Genomic DNA, 24,733 nt, shown 5'->3' on the forward strand with positions numbered 1-24,733 from the left:
GCACAAAATAAAAGAAAGCTTTATATCTGGTAATTTAATTATAGAATGAAGATCTCAGATATTTATCTGGGATTCCTTTGATTCTTTGTGGAGTGTATATGATGCTCTTGAAGCTATATTTAGACAAGGAGCGGGATATTTGAGAAGAAAATGTGGTAGAAGCAAGAACAGTTTTATTAAATTAAAGAGCTATACAACTTATAAATTTATAACAAGAGAAACAAAATAAAAGATGTTTATTTTAATACTTTGGACATTTGTATGATGTACCATTTCTACAACAGTATTCTCTTCCAGCAGAAAGATTTGTGTTAATCCATCCAGTCTTACAGTTTTTAATAAATAAATAAGCCTGTTACATAAAAATTGTAAGATATAATTACTATATAATATTGTTATAACATAAACTTTTTTTAAAAGTATAATATGAAACTGTTGTGAAATAGTATAATAAAACTTACCCTTTCTTTATAGCAATCATGTTCTATTGAACTACATAATATTTTAGAACTGTTTGGGAGGTATTTAATTACCTATAATGAATATTTAATACTTTTTCTATATAAGTTTGAAATAAAATATTAATTATGCAAATAAAATATATGTATTTTTATAGATTAACTTACTGTGTCCAAACATTTATTCGTACATAGTCTATTTCCAGTTGGAGTACATGGAAATAATTCAGGTAGATCATGAATAAGAGCAGGATTTCCTTTTGGTGATTCTTTACTACCTTTTATAAATTGTCCATTTAAAAAAATTCCACAAATACAACCAATTGGTGATTCAGTAGTTAAAATTTTAAGAGTGTTATTTAAAGCTTTTGTTTTAATTTCATTATTTGTAATTGCAGATGCAAAGTAAAGAATTGATAATAGAAATGCTGGATACATTTTTTCTGAAAAAGAACACTTTTGTATTTATTTAAGATCTTATTAGGATAAAATTATATTAATTAATAATCATAAATAAAAAGAAACTGTATTTATTAGAAATATGTAAAATCTATGTTGAATTATAAACTATTAATGAAATATGTAAATATATATTATTTAATTTAGTTGTACTTACATTAATTAAATTGCACATTACATGCATAAAGTAATGAAAACCAATAAGTTGTGCAGGTTTTATTAAAGACACCTTATTCTGTAATGTCAGCAATTAAAATAGGTCATATACTTAATAAGCAATGTTTCATAATACTGTAATCCCACATATTGTATATAAAAAGGTTTACTTTATTCTTTTAATACAAATATAATTTTAGAGTACAAATAAAGAAATACGTAATTTACGTATATATAGTAACAAAAATTTATGTATTGGTAACATTAACATTATATAATAATTTGACAACAGACTGTTGACATTTTATGACTTTTTAATAAGTTTTGCATTTCCTTTTAAGACTATATTTTTCCCATTTGCAATACAAATATATTCACATTTCATAATTTTTCTTACAGAAACAATTTGTACTTTTATTTCTATTGTATCTCCAGCATAACATGGTGCTGGAAATGTAATGTTTTGTTCGACTACTATAGATCCTGGACCTGGTATTTTTGTACCAAGTACTCCTGATACTAAACCATTAAGTAAAGCACCATGAACAAGATTGTTTGATGAATTAAAATGTATTGGATTATAATCACCAGTTAATTTAGCAAAATTTGATACATCATCTTTTGTAATTGTTTTAAAAACTGATATTTCATTTCCAGCCTTCACAGATTTTAAAATATCTGAAGTTCCTGTACAATACCTTTTTAATAATTTTAGAAATGATTCTGATAACTTCATTTTATTTTCCATTTAAATTATAATGTATAATCCTTTAATTATTGCATTTTTTAAATATTAAAGTATAATTAGGAACATATTTTATCAAAATATTTCTTATTTATTTTTAGAATTTTCAATTTTATCCTTTATTATAGTACAATCACTCAAAAATATTGTTATTAAATTTTTAATACGGTAACTTTCATAATTTAATAAGTTAGATATTTTTTCGATCAATTCAGTTGTTATTTCATTTTCAGATTCAGGAGTTATTAAAAATATTAAACTAGTAATCACTGAGAGTATAATGTTTTCATCTTGTAAAGAAAGTAGTGATGTCAATAGTTGTATTCCTTGATTACGTAAAATATATAATTTATTTACAGGATCTAAAATATAATTACTGATTATTGTGAATACATATTTTTTAAAGCAATCATATACTTACCAGCACATACGTTACAAATACCTCCTACAGCAAAACGTACTAATTTTAAATTATCTTCTGACAAAGTATGAAGAAACAAATCAATTATTTGTAGTTGTCTTATGTATCCATAATTGATGGGATCATAAGCAAAATTAGCAAGATTTGCTAATACCTGCTCCTTTGCATCTATAACGATATTTCATTATACTATTCTTAATTATAAACAATTATATTTTTCATATAAATTACCTTTAGATTTAGTAGTTTTATATTCTGTAGCTAAAAGTTTTAAAAAATCGTAACGACCGATAGGATTTTTTCCAGTACGTTTTAGTAATTGCTCCTTACTAGTAAACATGAGAAAATAAATGTCTTTTATACTATTTAAATAATTGGTTTTAATTCGTATTATTCCATAAATTTGTTGTCGAACAAACAAATTTTTGTTAACAATTATTTTCAAATTACATGCGTAATCAAAAAAATAGTTTATAGTATCTCATCAAATCAATTTCACCTTTTCAGATTTTTATCTATAAGTCACTATTTATTTGTAACATTCTAATTAATGTTTTATCTCATTACATACCAAAATTTTCAAAATTTTTTATATATTTACAATGGAAACAAGAAATATTACTTTTTCAACGTATTTAAGACGTAATTATTAAGTAATAGAATTATCCGGATATGACGTTTTGAGATAAGTATTACTGTTTATACGCGACTGAATCTGTATTTAGATTATAGTTAATGACCGGATATTTCATTGGTATAAAATTAATCTCATTGGTAGGCGAACTATTTCTGACTTTATTAATGGAACCAATCAGCAGCTTGATATTCATATTGTAGTGTGCATTTAAGCGTATATTCGAACATACTATTCCTGTATCATATTTCTATGAGAGTACAGATCATTGTGGAAGTCATGGTTAACACGTAGCCGGTGTTCAACGTGTCTTAAACTTCTAGCCTAGGCATAGTGGTTTGGTAATTTGTTGCGGACTGCTTGATTTGCAACGTGTTGAATAGAAACAAATGTTAATATGTTCATGTCAAATGTCTGTTAAAATTTAACAGAAATATTTTTCATTACATTTATAAATTTAAAGAAAATATGTTGCCAAATAGAACATCCATAACAAATAGCAGAAAAGATATGTTTCCTGATAAGAAATCGACATCTAAGCAAATGAAAACTTCTACATTAACAAACGCTGCTGGTCTTAGTTCTCTCATTACTTTTACTGTTTTGCTACTTGCTTGGATCTCAGGATTTGCCTCTCGGTTATTTGCAGTAATACGATTCGAAAGTATTATACACGAATTCGATCCATGGTATGTATTTTTACATTATATTAAAATACATATATTTATTGATAATTTAATTTACTTTAATATTTTTTATTTAAGATTTATTAATTATTTTGTAAGATAAACGATATTTTGGTTAAAAATGCAAATTCATTTTATCATGTATTGCGATTATTATAATAAAGTAATATTATATGTATTATAAATGAAATATTCTTAGGTTTAACTACAGAGCAACAGCATATATGGTGCAACATGGATTCTATAATTTTTTAAATTGGTTTGATGAAAGAGCATGGTATCCATTGGGTCGTATTGTAGGTGGAACTGTTTATCCTGGATTAATGATAACATCTGGATCTATACATTACATATTACATTCTTTAAATATCCCAGTGCATATAAAAGACATTTGTGTATTCTTAGCTCCAATATTTAGTGGCCTCACAGCCATTTCTACGTACTTATTAACAAAAGAAATATGGAGTGCAGGTGCTGGTTTATTTGCAGCATGTTTTATTGCAATTGTACCTGGTTACATTTCAAGATCTGTAGCAGGAAGTTATGACAATGAAGGCATTGCTATTTTTGCACTCCAAATTACATATTATCTTTGGGTTAAATCAGTTAAAACTGGTTCTATATTTTGGGCTTCTATGACTACTTTGTCATATTTTTATATGGTATCTGCATGGGGTGGTTATGTTTTTATTATTAATTTAATTCCACTTCATGTTTTTATATTATTAGTCATGAATCGGTTCAGTAATCGTCTTTTTACAAGTTACACTACATTCTATATTTTGGGGCTTTTACTAAGTATGCAAATACCATTTGTTGGTTTTCAACCAATAAGAACATCAGAACACATGGCAGCTGGAGGTGTATTTGGTTTATTAATTTTTGTGGCAGCTTTCAGGTGAGTTGATTTAGTATGTTCTTCATGTTGACATATCAAATTATTTTAGTAAAATATGTTTTATTATTGTAGATACTTAAAAACTGTACTTACGAAATCTGAAATGAAGTACTTTGGAGGAATTGTTATAGTTACAGCTGGTATTCTCTTGTTTCTTTTAATTTGTTTAACTTATGCTGGTGTTGTTGCACCTTGGAGTGGAAGATTTTATTCACTTTGGGATACTGGTTATGCAAAAATACACATTCCAATAATAGCATCTGTTTCTGAACATCAACCTACAACATGGTTTAGCTTTTTCTTCGATTTACATATTCTTGTTACAACATTTCCTGTGGGCCTTTGGTACTGCATTAAACGTATTAATGATGAACGCGTTTTCGGTAAGATTTCACAATAAAATTGTTTTTTGATTTATTACATAAATGCATTATTAATTATAATTATTTTATAGTTATATTATATGCTATAAGTGCCGTTTATTTTGCTGGAGTAATGGTGAGGCTCATGCTCACTTTGACTCCTGTTGTTTGTATGCTTGCTGGAGTAGCATTCAGTGATCTTCTTGAATTGTTCTTTAAAGAGGAAGACAATGAAAGAAATGATCGAAGTAGTAATGGAAGTGAAGAAGAAAGTGAAGAAGAAAGAGAGAGAAGTCCTGGTAGATCTCTTTACGATAAAGCGGGTAAACTTCGTAGAATGAAACATGAGAGACCTAGGGGTAATGGTGATGGATTAGGTGTTAATCTTCGAAATGGTGTTATCATTGGTGCATTTATGTTAATGATGATGTTTACTTTGCATTGCACTTGGATTACGAGTAATGCATATTCTAGCCCCTCAATTGTTTTGTCATCATATAGTAATGATGGTGGTAGAGCTATTCTCGACGATTTTAGAGAAGCTTATTACTGGTTAGCCCAAAATACTCCTATTGATGCTAGAATTATGAGTTGGTGGGATTATGGTTATCAAATTGCTGGAATGGCTAATAGGTATATATTATTAGAAAATAACATGTTGAAAACATTTTATTATATTCCATAAAACTGTACAATATAAAATATGTTTCATTTGAATATAGAACTACACTTGTGGACAATAACACTTGGAATAATTCACATATAGCTCTAGTTGGAAAGGCATTGAGCTCAAATGAAAGTGCTGCTTATGAAATCATGTCATCATTAGATGTAGATTATGTACTAGTTATTTTTGGAGGAATTATTGGATATTCTGGAGATGATGTTAATAAGTTCCTTTGGATGGTACGAATTGCTGAAGGTGAACATCCACAAGATATTCGTGAAAGTGATTATTTTACTGAAAAAGGAGAATTTCGTGTGGATTCTGAAGGTTCACCTACTCTTTTGAATTCACTAATGTATAAATTATGCTATTATCGATTTGGAGAAGTAAAAATGGATTATAGCTCGCCGTTTGGTTTCGATCGTACGCGTAATGCCGAAATAGGAAATAAAAATTTTCAGTTGACATATTTGGAAGAAGCCTATACAACTGAGCATTGGCTTGTTAGAATTTACAGGTAATTCTATAAATAATGATAACAAAATTATAAATTAATTTTATAAACTGTAATTTTTATATTATAAATTACAAACTTTACTAAAATACAATTTTAGGGTGAAAAAACCAAATGAATTTAATAGACCGAGCATTCCAATATCCAAACGAATTGTTACACGTAATGCCAATTCATATGTCAGTAAAAAGGTAAGAATTCTATTTCATACAATAAAGAATTAAAGCTTTCATTTCTTGAATTCTTAATCGTATCGTTTTTCATTTTTTAAATTATAACATTATGTAATTTTGAAATGTAGTTGAAGTTGTGGGGGGGGGGATATTAATGTTTCAGACACCACGTCGCAAGAAAGGTTATATAAAAGGCCGGCCAATTATTATTAAAGGACAAAAACCTCAACGAAAAACTACGTAACATACATTTCTTATATAATTCATAATAATTTTCAAATACAACTTTTATACTAAGAAAAAAGAATTACCGTCCCTTGGGTCTACCACAAACTATACCTCAAATTAAGACTTTAATATCATTAAAAATCGAATCAACTAAAATATAGAATAAAAGAAGTTTCCAACATTAAAAGCAATTGGGACAATTTTTTCAGTAAGAATAATCTTGAAAAAAAGGATCATATCTTTAATTTTACTTATTATAGTACATACACTTTTTGTTAATTGTTCTAAAATTATAAAATATTATCTATGTATAAAATTTTTACATATCGCTTAGGTAAAATATAATTTCTATATGATTGTAGTATATGATGCATTTCCATAACAAATTAACATTATTTCTGAAATGCAGAAATAATATCTTTACATATTTAAAATTTTTTTGTGCTTATCAAATTTCTAGTTTTTTGCTCACTTCATTTGTCATCTTATGCATATTATGTTCATTTTGCAAATTATGAATATAAGCAATACATTGAATTATTGAACGAAAAACATGTTAAAAAGTTAATGCATATTTGTGTAATACACATTAAACACCAATGAGAGAAATTTCCTAGTCAAAGTGAATAAAAACATTTACAAAATATCAAGCAGGTGAGATCAGAGGGATTAAATATGTTATGTATACACAGTTTATTGTATACTATTCTTGTTAAATATTTGTAGGAACAAACTTGTCACTTAAAAATATTGTACATTTGGCATTTAACTTATTTTTTTGTGTAAAATTTAAAATTCTAAAAACAGAAATTGAATTTTATGCAATGGAGATATATTTTCAAGTAAATTATATTATTTTGCCTTGTAATTTTTTAATTATTTGTACTAATACTTTTCTTATGTACAGTAATTCATTTTCCATTCAAGTCTAAAATTTATATTTTTATGATCTACAGTATAATTGCATTTGTTTATAACGTGTATATAACTCAATCTGGTTACTGTTTTTAGTAGATATATATGTTTCAAAAGCTACAAAATTATAGTTAAAGCAATGTTAGGTACACAAAATAGTTGTGTACATAATCATTGTGTATATTTAATTATAAAGAGAACAAGGAAAAAAATATAAATGAAATAAGATTGTAATATATATTATTGAGGAGATTATTTTACCTTCTATATAAAATTCAGGAACCCTCAATATAATTATATTAGAAATACAAAATGTTAAAGATTCTTATATAATAATAAAAGAGTTAAATTATATATACTAAACATACATTTAGTATATAAAAATTTGTTTGTATAATTTACATACGTATATTATGTTATTTGATAAAATAAAATATTAATATAATATTTGAATCGAGCTGTTTTTTTAAATAGTAAAGTATTGATAATAAATAATTAAATAAATAAAAGGTCTTTTCGAAAAGAAAGAAATAAATCAACAGGTGGTATTCTGTTATATATTAATAGGTTATAGTCTTTTAAATGTCAAAATCAGCTGATCACTGGTAATAATTTTTTTCAAAGTTACTAGCTTTATGAATTTTAATTATCTTTTAGAATTGCTTATTACTTAACTATAAAATCTATATTTACTTATTATTAATGTTAAAAATAAGATATTAAAATTGATAGGTATAAAAATACGATTTGATTGTAGAATATGAAAATTATTTATAAATCACAATCTTATACGTGTAATTATCTCGCTTTCGACATTATATGTTTGAATACATGCGTACATATACGATTTTATATTTAATAGCTACATAATTCATTTTGTCTTCATTATTCTTTTTCTATAGACAACACTTATGATATTTATTGTATTTTTCTTATATTTGTTACAAAAATTCAAGTTTATTTACAATGGTTAGTCTAAGTTTATTTATTTTTAAATATCTTTTGATATATAACTTATAAAGATTATATGATAAAAACATAAACCTATTTTCGTTGATTTTCTAGTTTTAATGTTAGTGACTAAAAAGGAATAATTTAGTATAACATAAGCAATTTGTCAAGTTTAAAGTTTTTTAAAAATAGATAATAAATTTACAAAGTTTTATAAAAACCAAGAACATAATTAATGTTAAAACAATCAATATTTTTGAAATAATCAAGGGTTGGCAATGATATATATTTAATTTCAAAACCAAATAAAAAACAATTTTGATAATACTAAATATCGTATTATATTTTATAATTGTTCTCTTGTAAAAAACGGAAAATGTGATATATCATATCTCTATAATTTTCAATTATTACGGTTTAACCAATTATAAAACATTATCTTAATATTAATATATAAAAATTGTGTAATATAATTTTATCTAATAACATAATAGAGCTTTATGCATTGTGTAATATTTTGAAATATCAATGAAAAACTATACATTTATATAAATGGAAGACAGTTATCTTAAATATAACTAAGAAAACATAATGAAGGAAAGTAGATAAAAAAAATGCATTTTTCAAAATTAAGACATTCAATATTATCATACGTGTTACTTTATTCATATTATTTTATTTTTCAAAAAGAAAGAAATAAAAATAAAATAAATCTATTATATATGTGAGCAATTAGGTTATGTCAAACCGAATAACGAAGAACAATCTAAACATTTTTAACTAAAATAGTCGAAATCATGTAAAAATATATTTTTGTAAATTATCACATAAAATTAGTTAACACTTAAAAGGGACGTAAAATGTTTGTATACCAAATTCATAATGATAATACAATGAATTCAAAGATTTTTCGCATCAGAAACTGTTCGTGTGTGCAGTGTCCGCCATTTTGCTTCCTTTACATCTGACATGTCTTTCTAATGTTATTATCGATGAATACTGAATTTTGTGCGTGAATCTGTAATCTTGTTGGAGTGTATTTTGCATGAAAAAGATCAGATTGTTTCTGATTGGGCAACAACTTTCATTACTGTTGGGAGTAATTTCCATTATCCCAACCTCGGTTAAACTAAACGAAACGAGTCCATAAACGGAATTTCGTGATAGTATTTGTGAATAGTTTACCCTTAATATAGGGTATAAATATGCTACAAGACTCACCTCTTTAGTTTTTCTGACCATATTATTGAAACTTGATTACAGTATTTTGCACAGTGTCTTATTGCCTATATAAGGAGTGAACATAACCAAACAGTGTTGATATCCAGCATCCATGTACTCATGTCAACATTAGAGATAAAATGTTTATTAATATGGCTTTGACTTGTCTGAGAGTGTCAGAACTTTTAGGATCCACATTCAATGCTTTGAAGTTTCGTATAATACAAATATTTGAAAATGTATAAAGTATATTTAATGTGAATTGCTATGCGAGGCAAAGATTGTTTTTATCCTGATCTAGCCATGGACTAAGTTCACGCTTAATGCTTGAATCAGGAGACTTTGATAATCACCTGATACACATTATATATAGAAATATGCGAATTTAAACTTAGAGTGATATATAGCTTTAATTGATCTAGATATTATTGACTGCTAAAGTATTATTTGCACTTTTACAATACAGAATAAATTTTATTATCATTTAAATATATGAGCTTTTTTGTAAAACTCCACTACAAAATTTGATACTAAACAGTAGATAATCAATTTTAATCTTTCTATTAAAACATAGCCCATGGCAAAACCAAGTTTTGTGTATATGCAAATGTATGTAAATAAGATAGCTGGATGCACATTAATATATTAGCATAAGTAGTGCATATGACTATTTTATAATTTATTATACTTTGTATAAAAATTCATTTTATTATTAGTTATATTACCTTGAAGCATATGTAAACATTAATGTGTTTAAAGCAATTACAAAGAAAACCAAACTGTGATATAATACAATAAAACTAATTTTTTATTTTTTTATTATGCAGTATTATGAATTCAGAAATATTTATATATGGACTTGGATCTAGGCACATGGCGTGAACTAAGTTTTATCTAGTTAGAAAGAAAGTTGATTTGGAGAGTTTGAGAATGCAGGTGGAACAGTATACAAAGAAAACGGTAATCAATGAAGGTCCCTATATCCGAAAACTCAAACATGGACAATAAATTGAAGTTTTCGGATCGCTTGAAGGCTTTGCTGAAAACTGAGGCTCGTCAAGATGTCGATCCATATATTTTCAGTGAACCAGAGCCATTTGGTACAGCAACAGGAAGAAATGTTACAGTAGTGTCATCTAAAAATTCTAAAGTAATGCAAAATTGTAAAAATAATAAGACTAAAGGAAAATGTATGAAACAAAGAATAAGGATAACATCCGTACCAGATGCGGAATTCAAAGCTGTACAAGATCGTGCTGTAGAATTAGATGCTGACTGTAGTGTTGGTGGTGGTGGCAGTGGTAGTGGTGATGGTGAACACATAGATTATAAATTTGCAAAAGCAATTCATCAGAAGCAACATCATATCGAAAATTTACAAAGACTAAAAAATAGAAGGCAAAGTCGGGACCATACTTTACTGTATTATCCTAGAGCTGGAGATGAAATATTGGATAGTGATTCTAGTGGAGATGAAATGACAATTTATCAACGTTATTGGTTTTCTGGAGAAAACACTTCAACATTGAATCGTTCTGCACGCCTTTGTCAATTGCGATCTCAATTGAGACGAAGATTACTTCAGTTACATAAAGGTGGAACAGACTCTGAAATTTTGTTACGTGATAGAGCTAGATGTTTGTTAGAAGCTGCTTATAAGGATCCTGCATCTACAGCAAGAGTTTTAAGTGGTTCTCCAAGTACAAGTAAAGTGATAGATGGACCACTTTTAGTTGGTGAACTTTGTGGAGCTGAAGGATGTCAACAGACATCTTTGCCATGTACTCGTCATTGTTCTCGTCATATTATGTTAAATGGAGATCAACTTTTATTTGAACATTGCACTGCCAAATTTAGTGATAATACACAATGTTGTATTCCTGTGTTTGATGTTGCACATGAGTTACCTCTTTGTCCAGAACATGCAAGGAAAAGAGATAATTATCATCGTAAAGCCCAAGAGTCTAAACCAAAGAAAGCTCGTAAAAAACCAACATCTCCCACAATTCCCAGGCCTAAACCAAAATCCAGGCCAAAGAAACGAAAACGGCCTCCAGCAAATAAATTGGAAACTAAAGATCCAACGTTGGTACATGAAGAGAGTCAATATTTGAATCAAATAAACTCTAGTGAAAATCAGACAAAAACATTGAATAATTTGAATACTGTAGCGCAAGGAAGTTCAAATTCTGCTAATTTAAACTTAGGATTAGGACTTGGTCTTGGAGGAGGACTTAAAGTAGATCTGGGAGATCATGAAGTATTTCCTTCTTTGGATCCTGCAGAGCATGACTTTGGCAATGTGCTCAACAATTTACCTGCTGATGCGTTTAATGACTTGTTCATTGGTAATTATAATGTTTTCTATTTTATTGTGTACTAATTTCTTTGAGTTTAGAATGAAATAACTTCACATACATTACTTTAAGTCTAAACATAAACTAAACTATTATTTTTCTTTTAGAAGGCAGAAATGGGGAATATGAACCATCAAGAGAAGAAGAAGAAGAATTAGAACGAGCCTTAGAGGCAGTAAATAAAGATGTACGAAATTTGGAAAGAATGGGGCAAACACAAGGACTTTTAGAGCCAGCTTTATTGGCTCAACTTATGTCAGACATTGCTTCGTAGCCCCGTCTATTTTAATAATATAATAATTTGAAAACGAGTTCACGTGTGTTCCTTACAATATAGAAAGAAGTACTGTTTGTGTCTGTGCTGCTAAATGTAAGATTGTGTTATTGACTTTCGTTGCGTAACTACAAAAATCCGAGATAATGGCAGGGATTGACATACAGAGAGTAAAAAGAAATAGTAACTATTACTAATTTAATGTAAATTTCATTGGGTACAACTCATATAGCTAGATTCACAGAAAAGAGGATCATATTTCTTGTAAATGGAAAACCTCCATCCTTGCTGAAAAATAATCATGAAAGGATCATATCTCATCTTATCCTTTTATATATGTACTTGCAATTTATAAGTTCAGTTACAGTGTTGTAGTTATAATAATAGAGCAAAAAATGCTTTTTAATTATGAGGGATATAAAAATCAACAAAAAGAAAATACTCTTGTAAAATAATTTTACTATATTTAAATTTTTTTGCTTATATAAATTCATTTTTGTCTATTCAGTTATGATCCAAAGTAAAATTTATTTAAACACATTTATTAATACATTATTTTCATTAATAATGATTTTAATATTAATAAATAATTTCCAATAGAAATAAACAATTTTATATAACTTCTATAAGTTGTGTAAAATTGATGTGTTTTAAATAGAATTAAAATCTTTTATTAATAATTAGTACAATTACCATCTTTATAGAATATTTTGATAAGAATATAACATAATTTTTGTTTGAATAAAAGAAGTATTTCAGCAGATCATTTTCTACTAAGAAACTTACAAAAAAATTATATGAACACATGGCTGAACTTAAAAAAAAAAATAGAAAAACTACATATACATATAAATAGTCATATTCATTTTCATCATCTATCTGTTGTAATAATATATGCGAATAACTGCAAATAGCCTTACTGATATATGCATAATCATCACATTCATTTTATTCATTTTGTATTATAATCATGTAGACAAATGTTCAGTAATAGATAGCTGTAACATATAATTAAAGATTCAACTTAATAAGAAGTGCCGAAATAGTTTCATTTTTGATATTTTTAGTAAGTGTAATATGTTTAAATTTCCTTTGCAGCCTATAAGAAAGGATGACACGCAATATATTATTTTATTATTCAAAATAACATCCTATGAAAACGAGATTAAAAAAATTTTAATAAGGCACAGATTTTGAGAATGAAACTAGATTATGTCGCTGAATCATTTACTGCCACTTAACATTTAAGTGATTATAAAATACAGTTACAGCATTGATATTAGAGTTATTTATATAATGTACCATTTTCAAATGCACATAATATATTGCAGATTATCATAATTTTTATACATGTCGTAATTGAAATTAAATAAAAAAAACTTTATTGAATCACAATGCAGATTATAAAGAATCATTAGATTTAAAAAAGCAGTTTACATATAACATCAAAATTGTATAAGTTTCTGGGAGATCTAGTTTTTATTGTCAAAGATTCTGTGCCAAATATACTTGTTAAGGTATTAATTTTTGTACCTATATATGCGTGTCATTATTCATAAATAATAGGTCACAAAAAAGTATATCTTGAATAATAAATGTTTTAGCTAAATGTAAACCATCGCAAATGGACAGTAAATTTGCCACTTGTAAATGAAAACAAACACAATATAATTTACGATTTAACCCATATTGGGATTAAATTAATGATATATACATATATGTATATATATGTATATAATATGTGCGCGCGCGTGTGTGCGTGTACGTGTGCGTGTGAGAGAGAGAAAGAGAGAAAAAGTATATACATACATACATACATATATATACATATATATGTATATATGTATATTATGATGATATATGTTATTATATATACTTGTAGTAAGTAGGTACAATAATTATTTATATAAGAACAATGCAGAATTTAATCATAAAAATGCATTGCTTCAAATGTACCTATATGTGTATCTCCTTGTAAAATATCAACATTAGTGCGCATTATTAGGCATTACCAATTATAATAAGCATATTTTTTACATTGTCTTATTGTACTCAGTTTATCCACCCTTATCACATCCTTAAATTGTTATTTTTGAACATATGTGTCTCTGTTTAATGATGCTTCATGTGATAAAGAAATTATCAGTATTTTTGCTTACAGATTTTTTTCAGTGTATATTATGAGTAATTTTAAATAATTTTTCATATTTTGTATTAATTGCTTACAATTTTTTTTATGTAGGTAACAATATGAATACTTTGTACTTTCTATGTTCACTATTATTTACAGTGTAAAACTAAATACAAAGTATTTAAATTATTATTTGGGTAGACTTTTTAGAAAATCAGATATAGACACATATTTTCAACTATTTAATTGTTATTAATTCATATTAACATTAGATAATTACACGAAAAATAAAACGGTCTTGAAATAGTAATCACCAACTAATTTGTGTTCTATTTATTTTAAGTTTAACAAATATATTAAAAAAAAATATTTTGCTTGTTGTCATTCGTTATATACAATATATTTGTTTCAATTATTTCTTGCATTCCTTAACATATGATGATAATTTTTCAATAAATGAATATATTTTAAATTTACATAAATTACAAATTTTCAAGCTTTATTTATTTAATGATATAATTAATGCAAATAAAAATTTGTATCATTTCTGCTTGTTTGAGTAATATCATTACAAGTAATAGTATTTAATATGTAGTCAGTGTATTATGAAGTATTATAAGTAGTTTTGTATTTGACAAGTGATAGAAATATGAAAATTATCAAGTTCTATGAAATCACATACATAAACATATTATTATAGTATAATTAAAGCATTAAATATTTTATTAAAAAAAAAAACAGTATTCTTTTCTATTATACAAGTATTCAGTTTATTAAAAGAATAATATTTTGTTTTATCATAGCTTGTGTAAATTTTTGATTGAAAAAATTTTAACAATATTCCTAGAACTTCAATACAGCTAAAAGATAGTAAGATAAAAAATTGCTTTTCTTAATGAAAAATTTTTGTATAAATTGCACAAATACATGTGTATAAAAAGAAGCGCTGATATCATATTTAAATAATTTTAAATTTATTCCTAAAGAAATAATTAATCTAAAATTGTTACTATTGAATATGTATCTGTTTCTTTATGTTCCTGACGTTTTATTTCTCTACTTAACCATTTTTTTCTTGTTTTCTCACGAGTAATTTTATAGCCTCTTGGTATAATATTAATTGTTTTCATTGAAAAATCTCGTATTAAATCGGGCTTAGTTTGGAATGGTGGAAGTTGTCGAATTTTTACTGGTATTTTCTACAATTTAAACATAAAAATGTAATGTTTGTAACGTTTGGTAACTTAAAAAATGTTGATAAAAACTTACTATATCTGTATCTTTAATGCTTTTCTTTCTCTCATATTTTCTTTTTTCAGATAATTGAGTTTTATCCAGTTTTTCATCTCTTTCTTCAATGGGCATTAATATTATATCATAATTAGCTTTATTTTCTCCTAAAATTCCTATTTTTATTCCCAGTTCATGTAATTTATCTTCTTCAACAACAAGAGCATGTTGTAAATAAAGAATGCGTTTGTCATTTGAATTGTCTTGCATTCCTGTAAAATATAATGTATTATTTTTTATTTTAAAATGAAATATATAAAAATAAATACCTAAAGTCAGAAGACGATAATCATAATTTGAATATATTAATTCTTGTATTAGAGGTGAATTCCTTAGTAATTTTCTTTTTTCTTGTATTTTGTGACCTTGTAATACTTGAATATCATCAAATAACATATCTTGAATTGTATAACTTTGTCTTTCTGCTATGTTATATGTTTCAGTTCTAAATAATCTATGCAATTCTATTTCTATAATAAATATCTTATTGTTTATTCGAATATACCTACTATTACTTACTTATTCTTTTATAGATATCTGATGTTATTTATTTTATTATAACACAGACTTACCAATCAAACTAAAATATTTACGTTCTAAAGCTATCCAAACAATACGATGTGTCATACAAATTAATACTTCAAATATTCTTAAATCTTTCTCTCCTTGTGATTGTGTCAAAGATGGTGCTCCTTTCTTTCCTCCAATCATATGATGGTATTGTATAATGTCTTGACAACCTATTATTAAGTCAGCATATTCTCTACCTAAGACACAACGCAGATTTTGCATTTCTTCTGTATATTTAAATCTATAGCCCTGAGCTAATGGATTTGGAGCTTTTTTCATAGTAGCTGTACGTTCGTTCATTAATTCTTCCCATGTTATCACATAATGTTGAAAATAAAGTATTACAGCTCTCAAAAAGCGATCAACAATTGGTAAATGAAAAAAGTTTACAAACTGAGAACTTATGGGGCTGATTAATAAAAACATCACAAGATCCTTTATATCTTGCAAAATAATAACATTTGGTTCATTTGGAGATACTTTTCTTAAATGATATTTTCTAAATCTTAGCTGAAATAATATGTACTTGAAAAACAAAAAAATTATAAATGTTATTATAACCGAGATTTTTTTCTTTGTATCATTTACCTTATCACGTTGGCTTACAGTTTCGTGAAAATTTAAAATCAAGTATGCATGAGGACAGTATACCTTTGATTGATGTACAGGATCAGATTGTTGTTTAATCTTCTTGATATGTTCATCCTCAGTTTTTTGTGTACTTACATTTGAGTATAGAAAAGATAGTAATTGTAATAAATATTTACCATTTGTCATTTACGAATAAGTTATTACTTGAAACACAATGGATATAAAAATATAAGATTTATTTAATTATTACCTTAATAAAATTAAAGCATCAGAAATTTCATCCCATGCAAAATATTTTTCTTCCATTTTTAAATATTAAAATAATAAATTATTATACATTTCATTTACAATAATGAAATTAGTAAAAAGTCAGGTTAACTAATTGAAAAGTGAAAAGCAAATTATTACAGAATGATGGAGAAATCAATCATTGATTACATACATGTTTTATGAATATAAGTATACCTTAAGAAATAAAATTTATATTGAGAAAGATGTAATATGTAAAACTGTAAAGATGTTTATGTGTACATGATAATTTATAAAAAATTAAAAACAAATTGTTCTAAAAAAAAATAGTAGTTATAATTATAGTCATTTACTTTATAGCTGAAATTCATATATAACTATATTTGTACATACATATATACAATTACATTACATGTTATTTATCATAATTTTTTGTGCATACTATTGAAATATAAATGTAACAAAACTAATATTTTCTTCTAATAAAGTTCTTTTTATTGTAATACATTTATAATAGTATTATATAATTATCATTTACTCTTTATTCATTTATATTATCAACTTTCATTTTAAATAAACGATGTTTCGGAAGGGAATTTAATATTGGTTCATCTTCTGCAAAAATTGGTATGTTTGGTAATTCATACAATGGTACATCGTACTTAATTTTTTTCTGTTCATTAGAAGAATAATGAAAAATTTTACATCTGACTTTCACTTCTTCTTGATTATTGATTTTGACAATAATGTAAAATTCTTTATTTTCAATGGATAAATCAGGCCCAGATATAGTTTTCTTTGGAAGAGTTATAGCATCTTCAGGTACAATGTAACCTAATACACGAAATGATACCCTCACGTGCCATTTTTCTATAGTCCATGGTATATCTATGGACATTCTTATCGGTAAATAACATTGAGCTAATAGGTTTATTGTTCTTTCTATAAATGGAGAACTATATGATAATTTATCAATATCTTGCTCTTCTATTATATACTTCTTTAAATTTTCAGGTGTTGCATATACGGCCAGTTTTGGTAATATTAAAGTTTCATAAGCTTTCTGAGACTTTACTGTAACTTTCTGTCCTTTTATACCAACTCCTTTTATAGTTTCTAACAAAACTATATCAATACATTTTTGTGGTTTAATATCTGTATCTTCTACAAGTTCATAAATGAAATGTTTATGTGTTAGCCGTGGATATTTCTGGTATTTTTTATAAAGGGGCACTTGGTATTTTCTTCTTAAGATAAACGTGTTCTAAAATAAAGAATAGTAAATATTTATTTTAAAGTATTCAATTTCGTTTTAATCTTTAGTAGATTTAATAATAAAATATTACTCGGTTTTGTTGCATCAATACATTAGTTTGATTAAAAAGAAGCGCTGGTTTTAATTTTACGTAATTTCTACACAGCTGCGTATATTTTAACATATTTACTTGTCAAATATAACTAAAAAATATTCTACTACACAGTTTGATGTACCACAACGAAGTTGTTTTAGGTTAGAATATGTAATACATACGACTTGAAATTATCATAGTTCACTAAGAATTTTAATTTTTCTTAAACAACTTTAAATTTATCACTTATAAAGATTATTTTGATTTTGTGAATAAAATATGTTCTTATTCATAAGCAATCAAAGAAGCGTAAATATTAAATGTTTCAATAACTTATAGATGAAGTTGAATTTATATTTTGGACTTATAATAACTTATAACCTGACAAAGAATAAATAATTTTCAATGATGGAAAAACTGAATTCACCATCAGACAAGATTTTACATCAAGCTGTTATGGAAATTAAAGAGCCAGTAATATTTCAACAAATATTACGAAATGTAAAAGGTGAATGTTGGAAATTATTTGAATGGAATTTATCTGAACTTGCAGAAAAATTCGGAGATATTAAATTACCGTTTCGAGTTGGTTATAATGCTAGGTCTATGGTAAATTGCTATTATTTTAGTTACACATTTTTTCTTTTATGTGTATTAGAAATATATTATTACTATAAGTTTCACAATTTTATATCTTTCAGAGTCCACAATGGGAGATAAATTGTTCAACAGTTTCAATGACATTAACAGAGTTTATTCAAAATATAAATCTCTCTGAAAATGATAAGAAATGGTATTACTTTGATTATAAATATATGCAAGAATGGTTTAAAAATAAATTAGAAATAATAAATTCAATAAATTGGAGAATATTTGGTATTGATAAAACTGGTGATGATTCTACAATTTGGATCGGAAGTAAAGGAGCTCATACAAATTGTCATCAAGATTCTTATGGCTGTAATTTAATAGCTCAAATTCATGGAAGGTCAGTTATATTTAAATTAACTGTTTATCTACGAAATGGGCTAGCCAAACAAAACAAAAAAGATAAAATAAAAAGATAATATAGAAATAATATACTTATATTGCATTTTTAGGAAACAATGGTTATTATTTCCTCCAAGTTCAAGTAATTTCCTTCAACCAACAAGGATTCCTTATGAAGAATCTACAGTATATAGTAAATACAATTTTTTTTGTCCTACTAAGGAAGATGAGATTAATATATTAAAAATACAAGATACAGCAAAGCTAGTAACTCTGGAACCAGGAGACATATTATTTGTTCCACCAGGGTGGTGGCATTATGTTGAATCATTGGATTTTACTATTAGTGTCAATATATGGGTACCAGTAATAACAGATAATGTATCAAGAGTCAAGGAAGCTATTGTTAAATTAATAGTAGCCAGAATTGGGAAAGATATTTGTAATGTACCTGATGAAATTGATTGTATAAATTTGGTAATGTATAATAAACATTATTTATCAAAAATGATATATTTGATAATTTTCTATATTGATATTTTTAATTATAAATATTAAAAAATAAAATTAATTTATTTAACAGCTTAATGTTGCTGTAAAAGAATGTAAAAGAATGGAAAATGTAGAATCACCATATAAAAGAATGAAAAGTAGTACATGGACTGCCAAAGATTTAGCAATGGAATATCCTGTTTATGTAAAGCTACTTCATGATCTCAAAACAATAGAACTAAAAGAACTTTTAAAAGTGAAAAGAGAGAGATTTTCTGAAGATTCGAATAAATTGTTAAAAGACAATTCTAAAACTGATACTGATTTAGAAAATACATATTCATCTGGTCAACATTTGTCTGAAAATATTATTAATGCACTTTGTCATCCTGATGTTGTTAATAAAGTCGCAGAATTACTTTTATCATAATAAATTATATAACTTTTTATATATTCTTTAAAATTATTTGTTATTATGTTTAATGCTGTTTAATATTATTATTTATTCACTACCTTTACTTTAGTGATATCAGTTTACCATTTCTATTAAATATATACATTATGAATAATTAAAAATGTAATTTTATTAACATTATATTTGATGCTAAATATTAGATATTTATTCGATGTTAGATTTAATATTGTTGTTTCCTATATAGGTTAAGATTGACAAGTTGGATAGATTTACATGTTCTGAACTGATGTCATAAAATTGTGGTCAGTGATATTTTTTATATAATTAATAATGGGATTGTTAACAGTACTTAAAAAATTGAAACAAAAGGAGAAAGAAATGCGCATTTTAATGCTGTACGTATTTAATATTTTTATATATTTTAATATTTTTAGGTTAAATGTATGTCATGTATGTCTTATTACACTGATATGTATTTTTTAACCAAAAGTATGCATCTATGTTAAAGAATTCATTATTTATTTTTCAAAATTTTTTTATTATTTTAATGACTGTAGTTTCTCATATATGTGTGTGTGATCTCTTTTATGTTTTATATCTTTACAGAGGTTTGGATAATGCTGGCAAGACAACAGTTTTAAAGAGAATTAATGGAGAACCAATTGATACAATATCACCAACTCTTGGTTTCAATATTAAAACTTTAGAACATCGTGGATATAAACTTAATATATGGGATGTAGGTGGTCAAAAATCATTGCGTTCGTACTGGAGAAATTATTTTGAGTCTACAGATGGTCTTATATGGGTGATTGATAGCGCAGATAGAAGAAGATTAGAAGATTGTAAGACAGAATTATACAAACTTTTGCAAGAGGAGAGATTAGAAGGAGCAAGTTTATTAATACTTGCAAATAAACAAGATTTACCTGGTGCATTAAATGCATCTGACATTGCAGAAATTTTGGAATTACCTAGTATTAAGACTCATCACTGGCAAATATACAAATGTTCAGCAGTTACAGGAGAAAACCTCGTAGAAGGAATAAATTGGATTGTTGATGATATTTCTGCTAGAATATTTTACATAGACTAATTATTAAGAAATGTATTGAATTTTACAACTTACATTGTTAGTATTGTAATTTTTTAATACGTTTATTTCATATTTATTAGAAAATACACTTCTAATATCATTGTATTTTATTTAAATTATTAAAGTTAAAATATCACAATAGACTTTAAAATTCATTATCATAATTTCTTTTTTTCTTTAGTTTTTATCTTTGTTTCTTTTTTCGTTTTCGTATCTTTAATTTTTCTTTTTCTAACAGTCTTTTCCAATGGAAGTTTAGTATTGGGATACTGTTCCATATAAATAGATTTTAATAGTCCTTGATCGATGGTATGCCTTGTACCAGCAAATGCAATTATCAGTTCATTGATCAGAGATTGAGATAATTTTAGTCGAAATTTTTTTACCAGTTCTATAAACTTTGCTATAACGTTAATTATATTTTATTAAGATTAAATATTATATCATTTTTGCATTTGTGTACCTTTTGGAAGGAGATTATCAGAAAGTGATAAGACGAAGTGACCGAAATTTCTTCGATGTCGTTTTTTCTTTGGTTTCATAGCTTCATAGTTGGCTCTTTTTAAAAGTATCGCTTTTATATCTGGATTTCCAATCTTGTAGTTACTAAATATTCCTCCCAAATTAATATCGAGCCACGGTTTATTATTTCGAATTGCTTCAAGCTCTGGTAATATATTCTTGTTCGCCCAAATATTTGTAAGATCCATAATACGTAGTGGACTTTCGGGTGATATTTCCGGACTAACTGCTTTAACGAGAGTAAATGCACCCTCTACTTTCAAAGGGTTATTACCTATATATAATTCCTCGAGTGTTTTATTTCTTGATAGACCTGTTGCGATAATTGCTATATCTTCATCGTAAAATCTATTTCCTAGATACGTTTAAAACATGCATAAAAAAAAATATTACAAATATTTTGTATCGTGAGTGGTTATATGGAACCTATATGAGGGTTTACCCCATTATATTACCATTTAAGTGTAACTTTTTCAGTGATGAAGAACGTAACAATAATCGACGAAGATATGGAACACATTCTTTTCCTAAAGCATTCCAAGATAAATCAAAATCGACTAAAGTTTCATTATTCTCGAATCCTTTGATCAATTTTTTCCAGGTTTCCACAGTATATAAAGAATTCCATGACAATCTTAAACTTTTCAACGTTTTCGAACAGCAGAATAATTTTTGCAAAGCATCCGAACAAGATTCGTCAAGATGATTATCGTTCAGTAAAAGGGTTTCGATGCTTTCATTATTACATATTGCTTTTGTAATGTGATCAAAACCATCGTTACGAATATTACAATCGGAGAGATCTAATTTTTTTAATGTTACATTCGTCGAAATTCCATCATGAAGTTTCGCGATCCCATTTGGACCAATTTTACATCCTGATAATATTAAAGTATGTACCATATTGTTTTTTAGAAGTAAATCATTTAAATGATAACAAGCATCCTCTAATAACCAATTACCCTGTGGAATAATTATTTAAAGCAAAAATCGCAAGTTTCTTATTTTTTGTTGTTGTCAATATCGATTAATTTCTATTAAGAACGCTAATCAATAAAGATAGTTCTGATAAAAAGAATAATATTCAGAATATAAAGAACGTATTCAATTACATACAGTAATTTATATTATGGATTAGATATATTTATCTTACTGTAAGATTGATTGTATGTACGAGAGGATTTTTCATTAAAGCTTCACAAAGTGGTCTAATAACACGTGAGTTGACTCCATAATACTGTAAATTGATTTTATCAGATAGTAACATATCTTCTAACGATTTTATCGGCCTGATACGAGATGTTTTTGATAAATAGAAAAATTTCATCACTCCATCCTCTGGATAAGTAATTCGGCGTTCGTGAATGGTCCAGAATGCTGGCACCAAACCAGGATCGTCAGGAATTGGAAACGCCGTGTATAGATTTTGCAATTTCAATTGAGAATCGCTAATATCTATATCTTTCAGGCAAGGATGAATAGAACTTTCTGCGGATGACTCTGTAGAAACGATGGATGCCTCTTCTAGAGTGATCAGTGTTTCTTCCGACACATCTTTTTTCTTTTTTACCTGCAGATTTAAGGTTAGCATTCGTTGTTACATTCTTTCGTAAATGTACGTTTGTCTGGTTCAAATTACTATTACCAAAATGGAATTACCCCGATCAATTTTTGTAGCATATCTTTTTCCGCTATAATTTTGGCCATCTTCTTTTCGGCTATACTATGTCGAAATTCCGTTAGCAAGTCTGCAAAAATATCTACTTCCTCCGGTTCCTTCACTTCCTCCTCTTTGTCTTCCATTTCCTCTTTCTCTTCATCCTCTTCATCTTCCAGGACTTCCCATTCACTTTCATAATAGTCGGAATAATAATCCGATATTTCGGTAACATCTCCGAATTCGGACATTCCCTGCAATATAATGTTCTTGTAACAAATAAAATTCAAAAGTCATAAAGGGTACATAAAATTATTTCTGTCACTTCCGAAGGCTCCATTTCGTTTCTCGTCTTCTATCGTCGATCGAACTTATTCATCCGTTTCGTTAATAGGTCGATGAAAGATCGATACCAAAGTTTTACGACGCGAAATTGTCACGTATACGAGTCGCGTATAGACGACAATATTAGACACTATCGTTGAACAGGCTATTTATTGTTAATAAATTCTTCATCGAGAACATTATTCATGAAAGATCAAATTTTCTTTCTAGGTTGATTTTTAAACTGAAGTATTATTCATTCCCTTTCCATGATTACTCCACGTTACGTTACGTATTTGTGTTTGTGATCACTACAACGTTAGAGAATGTTTGGAGAATCGATTGAGCTCGTGAACTTCCGTTTGACCTCGGCAAGGATACCCTCAGTTCATATAGGCATTTGGCGGTCACAGGACACGTCAGTTGCTCCTCGGCCGCCATAACGTGTACATCTAAACCTGAATCGCTTAAATTAACATATTTATCTATTTTTCACTTACAATAATTTATTTAATTTATTTATTTATGTTTAACTATTAATAATTTATTCAAGTTATTTATTTATTATTCACTTTCAACTATTTATTTAATTAATTAATTTATTTTTTATTTTCAATTATTTATTTAATTTAAATACTTATTTTTAACTTTTAATAATTTATCTTTTTTTTTTACTTTTAATAACTTTTTAAATTATTTATTTATTTTTCAATTTTAACAATTTATTTAATTAATTCAATTATTTCTCACCTTTAATTATTTATTTAAATTTATTTATTATTCAATTTTAACAATATATTTAATTAATTAATTAATTTTTTATTTTCAATTATTTATTTAATTTAAATACTTATTTTTAACTTTTAATAATTTATCTTTTTTTTTTACTTTTAATAACTTTTTAAATTATTTATTTATTTTTCAATTTTAACAATTTA

The 24,733-nt window shown here is 26.4% G+C and overlaps 8 protein-coding genes across 8 annotated transcripts in view; 4 read left to right on the plus strand and 4 right to left on the minus strand.

Annotated features, from left to right (window-relative positions):
* Positions 1-241: 241 nt before the first annotated feature.
* LOC108556195 (uncharacterized) lies at positions 242-2,585 on the minus strand. Its single transcript, XM_017912179.1, has 7 exons — positions 2,471-2,585; positions 2,240-2,407; positions 1,986-2,180; positions 1,440-1,751; positions 627-886; positions 462-533; positions 242-352 (listed from the first exon to the last, which is right to left on the minus strand). Exons 1-7 carry the CDS (start codon positions 2,577-2,579, stop codon positions 242-244), a joined length of 1,227 nt encoding a protein of 408 aa, XP_017767668.1. The 5' UTR covers positions 2,580-2,585.
* Positions 2,586-3,161: 576 nt separating this feature from the next.
* On the plus strand, positions 3,162-6,510 carry Stt3B (catalytic subunit 3B of the oligosaccharyltransferase complex). The gene is made up of 7 exons (XM_017912184.1): positions 3,162-3,562; positions 3,759-4,457; positions 4,530-4,840; positions 4,912-5,452; positions 5,542-6,003; positions 6,101-6,191; positions 6,337-6,510. Exons 1-7 carry the CDS (start codon positions 3,342-3,344, stop codon positions 6,415-6,417), a joined length of 2,406 nt encoding a protein of 801 aa, XP_017767673.1. The 5' UTR covers positions 3,162-3,341; the 3' UTR covers positions 6,418-6,510.
* Positions 6,511-10,318: 3,808 nt separating this feature from the next.
* On the plus strand, positions 10,319-12,119 carry l(3)L1231 (zf-C3Hc3H domain-containing lethal (3) L1231). The gene is made up of 2 exons (XM_017912210.1): positions 10,319-11,836; positions 11,953-12,119. Exons 1-2 carry the CDS (start codon positions 10,456-10,458, stop codon positions 12,117-12,119), a joined length of 1,548 nt encoding a protein of 515 aa, XP_017767699.1. The 5' UTR covers positions 10,319-10,455.
* Positions 12,120-15,242: 3,123 nt separating this feature from the next.
* On the minus strand, positions 15,243-17,033 carry LOC108556222 (uncharacterized). The gene is made up of 6 exons (XM_017912218.1): positions 16,952-17,033; positions 16,699-16,831; positions 16,113-16,620; positions 15,810-16,010; positions 15,520-15,752; positions 15,243-15,449 (listed from the first exon to the last, which is right to left on the minus strand). Exons 1-6 carry the CDS (start codon positions 17,005-17,007, stop codon positions 15,243-15,245), a joined length of 1,338 nt encoding a protein of 445 aa, XP_017767707.1. The 5' UTR covers positions 17,008-17,033.
* Positions 17,034-17,304: 271 nt separating this feature from the next.
* mRpL9 (mitochondrial ribosomal protein L9) lies at positions 17,305-18,490 on the minus strand. The gene is made up of 3 exons (XM_017912180.1): positions 18,297-18,490; positions 17,513-18,214; positions 17,305-17,310 (listed from the first exon to the last, which is right to left on the minus strand). The coding sequence occupies exons 1-3, from the start codon at positions 18,387-18,389 to the stop codon at positions 17,305-17,307; spliced, it is 801 nt and encodes a 266-aa protein (XP_017767669.1). The 5' UTR covers positions 18,390-18,490.
* Positions 18,491-18,707: 217 nt separating this feature from the next.
* On the plus strand, positions 18,708-20,211 carry HSPBAP1 (HSPB1 associated protein 1). The gene is made up of 4 exons (XM_017912219.1): positions 18,708-18,908; positions 19,001-19,287; positions 19,400-19,766; positions 19,873-20,211. The coding sequence occupies exons 1-4, from the start codon at positions 18,708-18,710 to the stop codon at positions 20,209-20,211; spliced, it is 1,194 nt and encodes a 397-aa protein (XP_017767708.1).
* Positions 20,212-20,526: 315 nt separating this feature from the next.
* Arl2 (ADP ribosylation factor-like 2) lies at positions 20,527-21,292 on the plus strand. Its single transcript, XM_017912215.1, has 2 exons — positions 20,527-20,591; positions 20,803-21,292. Exons 1-2 carry the CDS (start codon positions 20,527-20,529, stop codon positions 21,290-21,292), a joined length of 555 nt encoding a protein of 184 aa, XP_017767704.1.
* A 443-nt stretch (positions 21,293-21,735) lies between these two features.
* Positions 21,736-24,733, minus strand: part of LOC108556197 (uncharacterized) — a 6,638-nt gene continuing 3,640 nt past the window's right edge. Inside the window, exons 3-6 of the mRNA XM_017912181.1 lie at positions 23,474-23,725; positions 22,968-23,384; positions 22,270-22,777; positions 21,736-22,169 (exon numbers count right to left, since the gene is read on the minus strand). Of these exons, the coding sequence (XP_017767670.1) occupies positions 21,736-22,169; positions 22,270-22,777; positions 22,968-23,384; positions 23,474-23,725 (1,611 nt within the window). The remainder of the gene's footprint in view (positions 22,170-22,269; positions 22,778-22,967; positions 23,385-23,473; positions 23,726-24,733) is intronic.

The sequence above is a fragment of the Eufriesea mexicana genome, unplaced genomic scaffold, assembly GCF_001483705.2.
Source record: "Eufriesea mexicana isolate 0111107269 unplaced genomic scaffold, ASM148370v2 scaffold354, whole genome shotgun sequence".
In the NCBI taxonomy this organism is placed as follows: domain Eukaryota; kingdom Metazoa; phylum Arthropoda; class Insecta; order Hymenoptera; family Apidae; genus Eufriesea; species Eufriesea mexicana.

Coding starts and splice junctions, on each gene's coding strand:
- LOC108556195 (XM_017912179.1), bottom strand. CDS start 2,579: ATGTTTACTAGTAAGGAGCAATTACTAAAACGTACTGGAAAAAATCCT. Junction 2,181..2,239: donor TATTTGTAACGTATGTGCTG/GTAAGTATATGA, acceptor ATTATATTTTAG/ATCCTGTAAATAAATTATAT. Junction 887..1,439: donor TATGAAATGTGAATATATTT/GTATTGCAAATG, acceptor AAATGTATCCAG/CATTTCTATTATCAATTCTT.
- Stt3B (XM_017912184.1), top strand. CDS start 3,342: ATGTTGCCAAATAGAACATCCATAACAAATAGCAGAAAAGATATGTTT. Junction 3,563..3,758: donor ATACACGAATTCGATCCATG/GTATGTATTTTT, acceptor AAATATTCTTAG/GTTTAACTACAGAGCAACAG. Junction 6,004..6,100: donor TGGCTTGTTAGAATTTACAG/GTAATTCTATAA, acceptor ATACAATTTTAG/GGTGAAAAAACCAAATGAAT.
- LOC108556222 (XM_017912218.1), bottom strand. CDS start 17,007: ATGGAAGAAAAATATTTTGCATGGGATGAAATTTCTGATGCTTTAATT. Junction 16,621..16,698: donor CTGTAAGCCAACGTGATAAG/GTAAATGATACA, acceptor ATATTATTTCAG/CTAAGATTTAGAAAATATCA. Junction 16,011..16,112: donor TAAATATTTTAGTTTGATTG/GTAAGTCTGTGT, acceptor TATTTATTATAG/AAATAGAATTGCATAGATTA.
- mRpL9 (XM_017912180.1), bottom strand. CDS start 18,389: ATGTTAAAATATACGCAGCTGTGTAGAAATTACGTAAAATTAAAACCA. Junction 18,215..18,296: donor TATTGATGCAACAAAACCGA/GTAATATTTTAT, acceptor TCTTTATTTTAG/AACACGTTTATCTTAAGAAG.
- HSPBAP1 (XM_017912219.1), top strand. CDS start 18,708: ATGGAAAAACTGAATTCACCATCAGACAAGATTTTACATCAAGCTGTT. Junction 18,909..19,000: donor GTTATAATGCTAGGTCTATG/GTAAATTGCTAT, acceptor TATATCTTTCAG/AGTCCACAATGGGAGATAAA. Junction 19,767..19,872: donor AAATTGATTGTATAAATTTG/GTAATGTATAAT, acceptor TTTATTTAACAG/CTTAATGTTGCTGTAAAAGA.
- Arl2 (XM_017912215.1), top strand. CDS start 20,527: ATGGGATTGTTAACAGTACTTAAAAAATTGAAACAAAAGGAGAAAGAA. Junction 20,592..20,802: donor GAAATGCGCATTTTAATGCT/GTACGTATTTAA, acceptor ATATCTTTACAG/AGGTTTGGATAATGCTGGCA.